Consider the following 11,875-nt stretch of genomic DNA (forward strand, 5'->3'; position numbering starts at 1 on the left):
CAATTAGACTATCTCCCTAGCACTATAAATAGGGGGTGAAGTGACTCTATTGAGGGGTTCATCTTTTCTGTAAACACTCTCCCCTCAAAAGTCTTTTGTTCTTTCCATATTTTTTTCTTTCAATAAAATTTCTTTTTCCATAATTTTATTTGCTTTCCCACCATTATCATGAGCCACTAAAACCCTTCTAGCCAAAAGTTGTCAATATTTCCCCAAAAAGGATTTTTGAGGTCTAGAATCTGTACTTAGCCTTCTCGCCAAGTATTCATCGTTTCTTAGTACTACGGGCTGACGCTTCTGTCCATGGCCCTTAAGAAGTAAGCTTTTCAGCATATGCAAAGGCGGCCGCTTTGTATGTTTTGGAAGGATTGCATAGTCGGTTCGTTAACTTACTACGTCAGAGGTTGGCGAGCCAAAGAGACAAAATGGCGTGGGATTCACCATTGAGAAGCGTTGATCTAGCATAGATTACTGGCTAGAGTCAGGTTCCCTAAAACTCGTAAGTTTAATCTTTGGAGCTGGTGGTCGTAGGCGTCCTCTTCCACTATAACTAGCTTACTTGAGTCGAGAAAGATCATCCAAAAGCCAAGGATTGAGCCCAAGGCGGAATGAGACAACCGGAGGCTGGAACTTTCCCATAAGAATTTCTTTTCTCTTAAAACTCTCTTTATTATTTTTATTATTTTCGTAATCATAATTTCAGTAAACTTTAAATTCTGTTTTTATTTTATTTTTCGCTTCAAAAATCAATTCTTAAATTCTATTTTTTTTATTTTTTCCAGGAACGCAGGTTTTCTTGGGCACGATTCTACCCAGGATTTCGAGAAACAAGCATTCGTATAATCCGGTCCCTGAGGATTCGACCCTACTTCCCCTTTACTATTTCTTTTTCGTTATTTTACAGGGAATAGGATATTTTTGGTGCTCTCAATGACGCATCACCCTGTATCCACATGGCTTGAGACACGGGCGTGTCTCTTGACTGTGTGAGTGACACAGGTTGGGCACATGGGCGTGTGACCCATGCAGTGATAAAAATTTTCTAAGTTTTGTAAAGTTTTCTTGAGTTATCGATTTAGTCCCGAACCCCTTTTAAGCATGTTTTAAGGTACCATAGAACCTTATAAGGGACAATGTGGATGAACGTACAAAAGTTTTAAATTGTATGCAAGTTTTTATTGTGAAATGTGACTGAATGATTCGATGTAAGTCCGGTAATGCCTCGTATCCTGTTTCGGTGTCGGTTACGGGTATGGGGTGTTACATTTAGTGGTATCAGAGCTATGATTAAGTTGATTCTAGGATTAACATAGCATGTGAGAGTCTAGTTATACATACCATATAAACAAACTGTGATAGTGTGATGATTCCTGATGATTAAAAATGTGTTCTCATATAGTAAATGAATCTCGAATGAGTGGTAGCTGATGATGTTGAAAGTAACGCGCCTCCTCCCGCTCGAGGAGCAGTGCTGGCCGATTCTAGGCCAACGATGAATAGTTTCGAAGGAGAGGCGAAGAAAGCCTTCTTCTAAACTTTGAATGAGTGGTTTGCGAAATTTGTTCGGATGAATCCATCCGCTCAATAACCTCCACCCCCGCCTATTCCCCAGCAAGTTCCGGTTGCACCACAAGTGGTAGATCAATAAGGTTGAGTAAGCCACCGGTTGATAGAATTCGTAAACAATGGGCCGAAGAGTTTCGAGTGACAATTGATGATGATGCTGAGAGAGCTGAGTTCTGGCTCGAGAATACAACTCGTGTATTTGAGGAATTGTCTTGTACTCCCGATGAATGTATCAAGTGTGTGGTGTCTTTACTCAGAGATAATACTTATCATTGGTGGAAGACCTTGAGATCGGTAGTACCAAGAGAACGAGTCACGTGAGAATTCTTTCAATCGGAGTTCTGTAAAAAGTATATAAGTCAGTTATTCCTTGATGAAAAACATAAAGAGTTTTTAGAGTTGAAACAAGGTCGGATGACCGTTGCTGAGTATGAATGAGAATTTGTATGATTGAGCAAGTATGCTCGAGAATATGTGTCCACTGAGGAAATCATGTGCAAACGATTCATGAATGGACTGAATGAAGATATAAAGTTGTTAATTGGAATCTTGGAAATTAAGGAATTTGTTGTCTTAGTTAAGAGGGCTTGCAAAGCCGAGGGTTATAGCAAAGAAAAACGAAAAGCTGATTTTGAAGCAAGAGATTCAAGAAAAAGATCAACTAGTAAGTCACACCAGTCTGTAACGAAGAAATTTCAAGATCCATTTAATCGTTCCAATACATCAGCGGGACGTTCAACCAGAGATCATGAAAAGCAACCAGTGGGTTCTAGGGCTCAAGCTACATTAGTTGCTAATGTTGGCAATGTGAGACAGAACCGATCTGAGTGCGGATATTGTGGAAATAGACATTTCGGTGATTGTAAATTTCAAGAACAGGATTGTTTTAAATGTGGTTCGTTGGAGTATTTTATTAAAGACTGCCCCGAGTTGGCTGAAAAAGATAATGTCCAGAGTGCGAGGCCGAGAAACACTGCGGCTAGAGGAAGACCATCCAGAAACTCGGGAAATGTGAATGGTAGCCAAAGAACAACTAAAGACTCTGCTGTGAGGTTAGAGGCTAGAGCACCGGCCCGAGCTTATGCTATCTGTGCACGAGAGATGCAGCAGCACTAGATGTTATTACCGGTACTTTTACTCTTTATGATACTAGGGTTATTGCATTGATAGATCCTGGATCAATATGTGAATTTAGTATCCAGTAAGACTATGCCTATAGAGTCTACTGAATTCGTAATTAAAGTATCGAACCCTTTAGGCAAATGTGTGTTGGTTGATAAAGTGTGCAAGAATTGTCAATTGATGATTAGAGGTTGTTATTTTCCGGCGGATCTGATGTTGTTACCGTTTGATGAATTTGATATAATTCTGAGTATGGATTGGCTAACACTGCATGATGTTGTTGTGAACTGTAAACGAAAGATGATAGATTTGAGATGTCAAAGTAATGAGATTATCCAAATTGAGTCGGATGACTTGAATGGTTTACCAGCAGTGATTTTATCGATATTAGCTCAAAAATACGTGAGAAAAGGTTTTGAATCTTATTTTGCTTATGTGCTTGATACAAAAGTGGCTGAAAAGAATATTGAATCAGTGTCAGTGTGCGTGAGTATCCGGATGTGTTTCCAGAAGAATTACCGGGTTTACCACCAATTCGTGATGTTGAGTTTGGCATTGAGTTAGTGCCGGGAGCTACGCCTATATCGATAGCTCTATACAGAATGGCTCTGACAGAATTAAAATAATTGAAATCTTAGTTGCAAGAATTGATCGATAGAGGTTTTGCAAGTCCGAGTTTCTTGCCTTGGAGTGCTCTAGTGTTGTTTGTGAAAAAGAAAGATGGCACGATGAAAATGTGTATAGACTATCGACAACTCAACAAAGTGACGATCAAGAATAAGTACCCTTTGCCCAGAATAGATGATTTGTTTGATCAATTGAAAGGGGGCTACAGTGTTTTCAAAGATAGATTTGAGATGGGGTTATTACCAATTGAGAGTTAAAGACTCCGATGTGCCAAAAACTGCATTCAGAATGAGGTATGGTCACTATGAATTTTTGGTTATGCCTTTTGGATTATCGAATGCACCTACTATATTTATGGATTTGATTAATCGGATCTTCAGACCATATCTAGATCGATTTGTTGTTGTGTTCATAGATGCTATTTTGATTTATTTAAAGGATGAAACTGAGTATGCTGAACATTTGATAATAGTGTTACAGACCCTACGTGATAAGTAGTTGTATGCAAAATTCAGTAAATGTGAATTCTGGTTGCACGAGGTTGGTTTTCTGGGGCATGCGGTGTCCGCATCGGGTATTCGAGTTGATTCAAATAAGATCTCGGCAATAATAGATTGGAAGCCTCCGAGAAATGTTTCAAAAGTTCACAGCTTTCTGGGACTCGCCAGTTATTATAGACGGTTTGTGAAAGGCTTTTCAATGATTGCGACTCTATTAACGAGATTGCTTCAGAAAGATGTGAAGTTTGAATGGTCTGAGAAGTGTCAGAAAAGTTTTGAGCAGTTGAAAGCTCTTTTGACTGAAGCTCCAGTGTTAGTTCAGCCAGAAACAGGTAAAGAATTCGTGATTGATAGTGATGCATCGTTGAATGGTTTGGGTTGCGTATTAATGCAAGAAGGCAAAGTCATAGCTTATGCCTCGAGACTGTTGAAGCCAAATGACAAGAATTATCCGACGCATGATTTATAATTGGCAGCTATTGTGTTTGCATTAAAGATTTGGCGTCATTAATTGTTCGATGAAAAATGTCATGTTTATTCAGATCATAAGAGTTTAAAGTATGTGATGACTTAGAGAGATTTGAATTTACGACAACGGAGATGGCTTGAATTGTTAAAAGATTACTAGCTGGTAATTGATTACCATCCGGGAAAGGCTAATGTCGTAGCCGGTGCATTAAGTCGAAAATCTTTGTTTGCCTTGTGTGCAATGAATACTCAGTTGACTTCATTTGAGGACTGTTCGATTATAGCCGAGTTGAAAGCTAGACCGTTGTTTTTACAACAAATTTGTGAAGTTCAGAAAGTTGATAATGAGATGTTAGCCAAACGAGCTCAATGTGATTCAAACCCTGATTCAGAGTTTCAAGTTGATTCAGATGATTGTTTGACATTCAGAGGCCGAATATGTGTTCGAAGAAATTTAGAGTTGATACAAGTAATTTTGAACAAAGCACACAATAGTCGTTTATCTGCTCATCTGGTATGAAACGTGATATTTCAGAGTTTGTTTCGAAGTGTTTGATTTGTCAACAAGTTAAAGCCGAGCATCAAGTACCGTCAGGTTTGTTGCAATCGATCATAATTTTCGAGTGAAAATGGGATAGAGTGACTATGGATTTTGTGTCGGGTTTGCTCCTATCTCCGAGAAAGAATGATGCAATATGGGTTGTTGTGGATTAATTGACGAAAGCAGCTCACTTCATTCCTGTACGTATGGATTTTTCTCTTGATAAGCTTGTTGAGTTGTATATTTTCGAGATAGTGAGATTACACGGGGTACCTATTTCTATTATTTCGAATAGAGATCTGAGGTTTACGTCATGGTTTTGGAAGAAGTTGTAAGATGCACTAGGTACAAAGTTACATTTCAATATGGAATTTCACCCACAGAAGGATGGTCAATCCGAGAGAATTATTCAGACACTCGAGGATATGTTACGTTATTGCATTCTTGAGTTTGAAAGTACATAGGAGAAGTATTTGTCATTGATTGAATTTGCTTACAACAATAGCTTTAAGTCTAGTATTAATATGGCACCGTACGAAGCTTTATACGTCGTAAATGCCGAACTCCATTGTATTGGACCAAACTCAGCGAGAATAAGATTCACGGGGTTGATTTGATCCGAGAGACTGAAGAAAAAGTGAAAGTAATCTGTGAAAGTTTGAAAGCCACGTCAGATCGTCAGAAATCGTATGCAGATTCCAAACGAAAAGACATTGAGTTTCAGATCGAGGATAAAGTGTTTTTAAAAGTGTCACCATGGAAAAAGATATTGAGATTTGGTCGAAAAGAAAAGTTAAGTCCGAGATTTATCGGGCCGTATAAGGTTATTGAATGAATCGGGCCAGTTGCTTACCGATTATCTTTACCGTCTGAGTTAGAGAAAATACATAATGTGTTTCATGTATCGATGCTTCAACAATACAGGTCTGATCTATCACATGTTAGTTCCCCGACAGAAGTTGAAATTCAGCCAGATATGTTGTATGGTGAGGAACTGATTCGAATTCTAGCTAGTGAGATCAAAGAACTAAGAAATAAGAAATTTCATCAGTGAAAATCTTATGGCATCGACACAGGGTCGAAGAAGCTACGTGGGAACCCGAGGATGCTATGAGAAAACAATACCCAAACCTTTTCAATGGTAAGATTTTTTGGGACAAAAATCCCTAAGGGGGGAAAGTTGTAACAGCCTGGTTTAGACCCTAGTCGGAATAGTAGTTTCGGAACCACAAATCTGAGGTTGAAAAATTATTTTAATATTATTTTTGGTGTTTAGAATATGTTAATTGCTATGTGTGAAAGTTTCGTGAGATAATTTTAACATTTAAATGCTTAATTACGAAAAAAGACCTAATCACATAAAATGTGAAAGTTACATGCTATTTGTTAAAGGTGTTAATTGACCTTGGCTTTTAAAGTAAGGGTCCTTGCATGGTAATTATACCATTAATGTTGATAGTGGATATTGATGGACATGTAGTAGTTAAATGTTTAACGAATTATGTCATAATAAAAATAGTAAAATAATGTATATTAGATATCTAAATAAAACAAAAACAAAGTTTAGCCATTTTGTGTTGTTGTCTGCCGAATATTGAAGAAAAAGAAAGCATTTGAAGCCTTTAAAATTTCAACACTTGCATGATCAAATTGAGGTATGATTTGAGTTCGGTTTTTGATGATTTTTACGTTTTTGAGATCGTTACTTCGTATTCTGTCTAGCCCATGTCTTAATTTTTGAAAGTGTCCATGATTTTTTGATATGTCATTGATGAGTGTTTGTGTTCTTGAATGTTTGATGATGAAAAATGGAAGCTTGGTGTTAAATATACAAGTTTTGTTAAGTGATTTTTGGTAAAAATACCTATTAGGGATTAAATTGAGAAATGTGGTAAATGTGTAGTTAAAATGTAAAATAAATGAAAGTTTTAGGCTGGTATGAAGTTATATGAAATTCGGCTAGCATGAAAATTGAATGAAATTGTGTAATTTGTGTTTTAATGAAATAAGGACTAAATTGTAAGAAATGCACCTTCGGTGTGTGTGACACACGGCTTGCACCTTGGGCGTGTGCCCTGGCCGTGTGAAGTCTACACCTTAATTTTGGAATTTTTTTTTGCCACACGGGCTGCGGACACGGGCGTGTGCCTTGGCTGTGTGCCCCTTATTGATTGCTGACGTCACAAACAGAATACAAGCTAGTTTTGGCACGGCCGAGCACATGGCCTGAACACGGGCGTGTGGTCTGCCCATGTGAGGAAGTCAGTATGTATGCCTTGTATCCACAAGACTTAAGACACGGGCGTGTCTCTTGACCGTGTGAGTGACACGGGTTGGGCACACGGGCGTGTGACCCATGCAGTGATGAAAATTTTCTAAGTTTTCTAAAGTTTTCTCGAGTTATCGGTTTAGTCCCGAACCCCTTTTAAGCATGTTTTAAGGTATCATAGAACCTTATAAGGGACAATATGGATGAATGTACAAAATTTTTAAATTGTATGTAAGTTGTTGTTGTGAAATGTGACTGAATGATTCGATGTAAGCCCGGTAATGCCTCGTACCCTGTTCCGGTGTCAATTATGGGTACGGGGTGTTATAATCCCAATATGTTTAGGCCGTGTGAGCCACACGGGCCTTTAACATGGCCATGTTAAGAAGACACACGGGCGTGTCGCCCTTCCACACGGGCGTGTCGCCCTTCCACACGGGCATGTGCCCCTGTCTGCCTGAAATTTTACAAGTTTTCTAGAGTGCACGGATTAGTCCCGAATCAATCTCAAAGCATGTTTTGGACCTCGTAGGTCTATATTAGGGTTGTTTAGAGGAAGTTTGAAAGTTTTAAAATTCGAGCGAAATTTTTTGACCCGAAAACGTTTGTATGTATGTGTTTAAGTCCGGTAACACCTCGTATCCTGTTCCAGCGTTGAACTCAAGTAAGGGGTGTTACAAAAATCAAGATTAATGTGCTACTAATATTCATCTTTGAGAACTTATAGCTTAACTCGATCGATACATGCAACTAGCTAGTAAATATAGTAGTTGGACTTCCCCTTAATCTCAATGTATTACCTCTTTTATTAAAAATATAAAACATCACCCACAAAATCAATATTAATGTACTACTAGTATGTGCCTTTGAGAAACTATAGTTTAACTTGATCGATCCATGTATTTAGCTAATAAATATAGTAGTTGGACTTCCCCTTAATCTCAAATTATTACCTCTTTTATTAAAAATATAAACCATTGACGACAAAAATCAAAATTAATGTACTGCTAATATGCATCTTTAAGAACTTATAACTTAACTCGACCGATCCATGCATCTAGCTAATAAATATAGTAGTTGAACTTCCCCTTAATCTCAAATTGTTACCTCTTTTATTAAAAAAATAAATCATCACCGACAAAATCAATATTAAGGTGTTGCTAATATGCGTCTTTGAGAACCTATAGCTTAACTCGATCGATACATGTAGCTAGCTAATAAATATAGCAGTTGGACTTCCTATTAATCTTAAAGTATTACCTCTTTTATTAAAAATATAAACCATCGCAGTCAAAATCAAGATTAATGTGCTGCTAATATGCGTATTTGAGAATGTACAGCTTAACTCAATCGATTCATGCAACTAGCTAATAAATATAGTAGTTGGACTTCCCCTTAATCTCAAATTATTACCTCTTTTATTAAAAATATAAACCATCGTCGAGAAAAAATCAAGACTAATATGCTGCTAATGGTCGTGTTTGAGAATTTATGTTTTAAATCGATCAATTCTTACAACTACTTAATAAATAATGCAATTGAACTTCCCCTTAATATGAAATTATTACCTTTTTTAAAAAAATATAAACTATCGCCGTCAAAATTAAGATTAATGTGCTGCTAATATGCGTCTTTGAGAAATTATAACTTAACTCGATCGATTCATGCAACTAGCTAATAAATATAGCTGTTGGACTTCCCTTAATCTCACCTCTTTTATTAAAAATATAAACCATCCCCGACAAATTCAATATCAATGTGTTGCAAATGTTTGTGTTTGAGAACTTATAGTTTAACTCGATCCATTGTGACTACCTAATAAGTATATCTTTTGAACCACTCCACTTAATCTCAAATTACGACTTCTTTATTAAAAATATAAACTATCACCGGCAAAATCAAGATTAATATGCAACTAATATTCATCTTTAAAAACTTATAATTTAATTTAATAACGCTACCATTCGATACACTTCCCTTAATCCCAAATTATATATGTCTGTTTTTCATTAAAAATATACATTGGTGTTTTGGCTAAGCTTACTCTTAATTGGTAAGTTATACACGTATGAAATTTGCCTTATTTGGCACCAACCTGAGCCAATTAATTAGTGCATCTTCAACTATTTAGTATACACGGAGGCTGTGCTTATTTACAAGGCAAGTTGAGGAAGATTATTCTAAATATTAGCTAAGTGCATGCCTGGATTTTTATAATACCGTTTTTCCATATATGGAAATCACATAATGTGATTTACATCTAAAAGAAAACATACCAAAAATGCTCTTTTAACAAATGTGACCTTCTAAGATGGAATATGATATGCCATCCTCACCGTTCGTTGAGCGAGATATATCCATACATGGAAAGATGCAACTTTTTGATTTACAAATGGGGTTAACGGGAACTAACCGCTGCTAAATTCAAAACTAGTATATAACACAAGCAACATCCAGGCATTGTGATATCTCAACACAATCAATTAAACATGACCACTCCTACTGAATCACCCAAAGACAAACCCTCCTCTAAGCAGATGATATGTGAGAACGAGAGCAGCACCACTAAGAAAAATGATGAAGGAGATAATGTGGGTGGTGGTGTTGAATCTGTTGATGGGCAAAATATGAGCATTGATGACGCTAATGAGACCGGGATAGATGATCCGAAGGGCCAGGGTTCTTCCTCTAGAAAAAGAGGGAGCACTATTGATGTTGCTATTCAGATTGGGTCTGGCAGTGGCAGTGGATCAAATGCAAGGAAGAAAAGGGAAATGGAAATTCCAAGAGGTGAACCTACATGTTACGTATGTAGTAAAAATTTCACGTCCTGGAAGGCGGTGTTCGGGCATCTGAAATCCCATCAAAGGGAAACCCCAGGGGCATTGCCTCCGCCAACATTTACGCCAACTGAGGGCTCTCCTGAAAATAATAATGATGATGAAACTAACCCGAGGGAGCAACTAGCTCCCACTCTGTTGAACTTGGCTCTTGAAACCATGCAAAAGATGAGTGAAGACTCGAACATGAGTGTTGTTGTTGCAGGCGAGGAGGCTTCTTCGTCGGGGAAAGGGAGAGGGAGAGGTAAAGGGCGAGGACGAGGACGAGGGAGGAGGGGCTTGGATATTGATCTCAATCAGCCCAAAACCAGTTTTTTGTTGGATCTAAATGAACCTCCACCACCAGAGCAGGATGATGATGATGACTATGACGATGATGATGATGATGGTGCTGCTGCAGATGAGGACGATAAAAATTAAATGCATGACTTTTCGTGGTGTTGCAAAACAAATGTGATCGCTGCTAGTTATTTTCTTTTCTTTTTAATTTTAATAAGTGTCTGCAATTTCGTCAATTCGCTATATGATGCAAAATCAAAGTTTAGAGTCTGAATTTCGTGTTATCCAATGTTAATTTTCTTTTTCCTCCGGACAACATTAATAATCTTGCAACAACGTTTTTTCATTTTGGTCCTTTGCTAATGCATGAATGAGAAATGTATCTTTCTTGCAAGGAGTTGCTTATATGTGTGTTTATATACTATAAAAAATCAAATTGGCTTGCCAGCTTTGTTAAAGTGGGTAGATATTGAGTACTCTGATTATTTATTAGAATTGGTATGTGTTTGTAGCAAGTTGAATGTGTTGTTTGGCTAGCCTGACCTTTAATGCCTAGATTTAAGTATATATATATGTTGGGGATCGACCTGATTAAACAACAAACAAGTAAAAATAGTTGAAGAATTTGAGAAATTGAACATACAAATTTAACGTGAAAAAACCCCTCTAAAGAGGATAAAAAACTGCGGGCAAAGATAATGACAAAAGAACGAAAAGTATAAAAAATAAAGATAAAAAACTAAACCCCGAGAACAAAGAACCCTCAAATCAAAATGTAAACATGGGTGTATTTTTGAAGGTTGTAAACGAGCTTATTTATAGGCTAAATTCATAGGTCAAATAATAATAATATAATCTAGACTAATCAGAGTTTGATTGAAACAAATAAATAGAGTTTAATTAGAAGATTACTTCTCAAATTTAACTGAAATAGAAGTCATACTTAACAAATCTCCACCTTGACTCATATTTCCATAACGCCATCTTTGCCAAAGCCAGCTATGGGCTATCTTGAACTATGCAGGGAATTATCTGAGTCGAATCTGTGCTTAGAAACTAGAAGACTTCTAGCCTTCGACTTGTACACTGTCAAATCAAAACTAACTCGGGTCTAATTTTCACGAATATAGTGCCTTAACTTTTCAAAACCTGCATCCAAGAGAGAACCTCTCTTCAACGAAATAATCATACATTTTTCCCTCATGTGACCAAGTTGCCTCCGCTCCAAACGAGTTGACTTCGACTCCATAATGGACGAGGGACGTCCGATTTCACCGGTCACTGTAAAACCTTCCAAAATATAAAGACTACCAGTTTTTTTACATTTTAACAAAATGAGAGCTCCATGAGATACTTTAATGTTGTTCGAATCGATGTTCATTCTACATCCTTTCAAGTCTAAAATACTCAAGGAGATGAGATTCTTTCATAAATCAAGTACATACCTGACATCTGAGAGTGTCCTAATCGTCCCATCATGCATCCTAATTTTAACAGTACCAATACAAATTACCTGACTGGATGAATCGTTTCCTATGCACACAACTCCACCTTCAACTAAATTGTATGTGGAGAACAATTCTCTATTGGGACACATGTAGAAAGAATATCCCGAATCTAGGATCCACTCGAACGTAAGCTTGGAGTTATCCCTTGTTGAAAC

The 11,875-nt window shown here is 37.3% G+C and overlaps 1 protein-coding gene across 1 annotated transcript; it reads left to right on the plus strand.

The window, feature by feature from the left end:
* Positions 1 to 9,582: 9,582 nt before the first annotated feature.
* Positions 9,583 to 10,353, plus strand: LOC107956375 (transcription regulatory protein SNF2). The gene has a single exon (XM_016892063.1). It carries the CDS (start codon positions 9,583 to 9,585, stop codon positions 10,351 to 10,353), a length of 771 nt encoding a protein of 256 aa, XP_016747552.1.
* The last annotated feature ends 1,522 nt before the right edge of the window (positions 10,354 to 11,875 follow it).

This window comes from Gossypium hirsutum, chromosome A07 (assembly GCF_007990345.1).
Source record: "Gossypium hirsutum isolate 1008001.06 chromosome A07, Gossypium_hirsutum_v2.1, whole genome shotgun sequence".
NCBI lineage: Eukaryota > Viridiplantae > Streptophyta > Magnoliopsida > Malvales > Malvaceae > Gossypium > Gossypium hirsutum.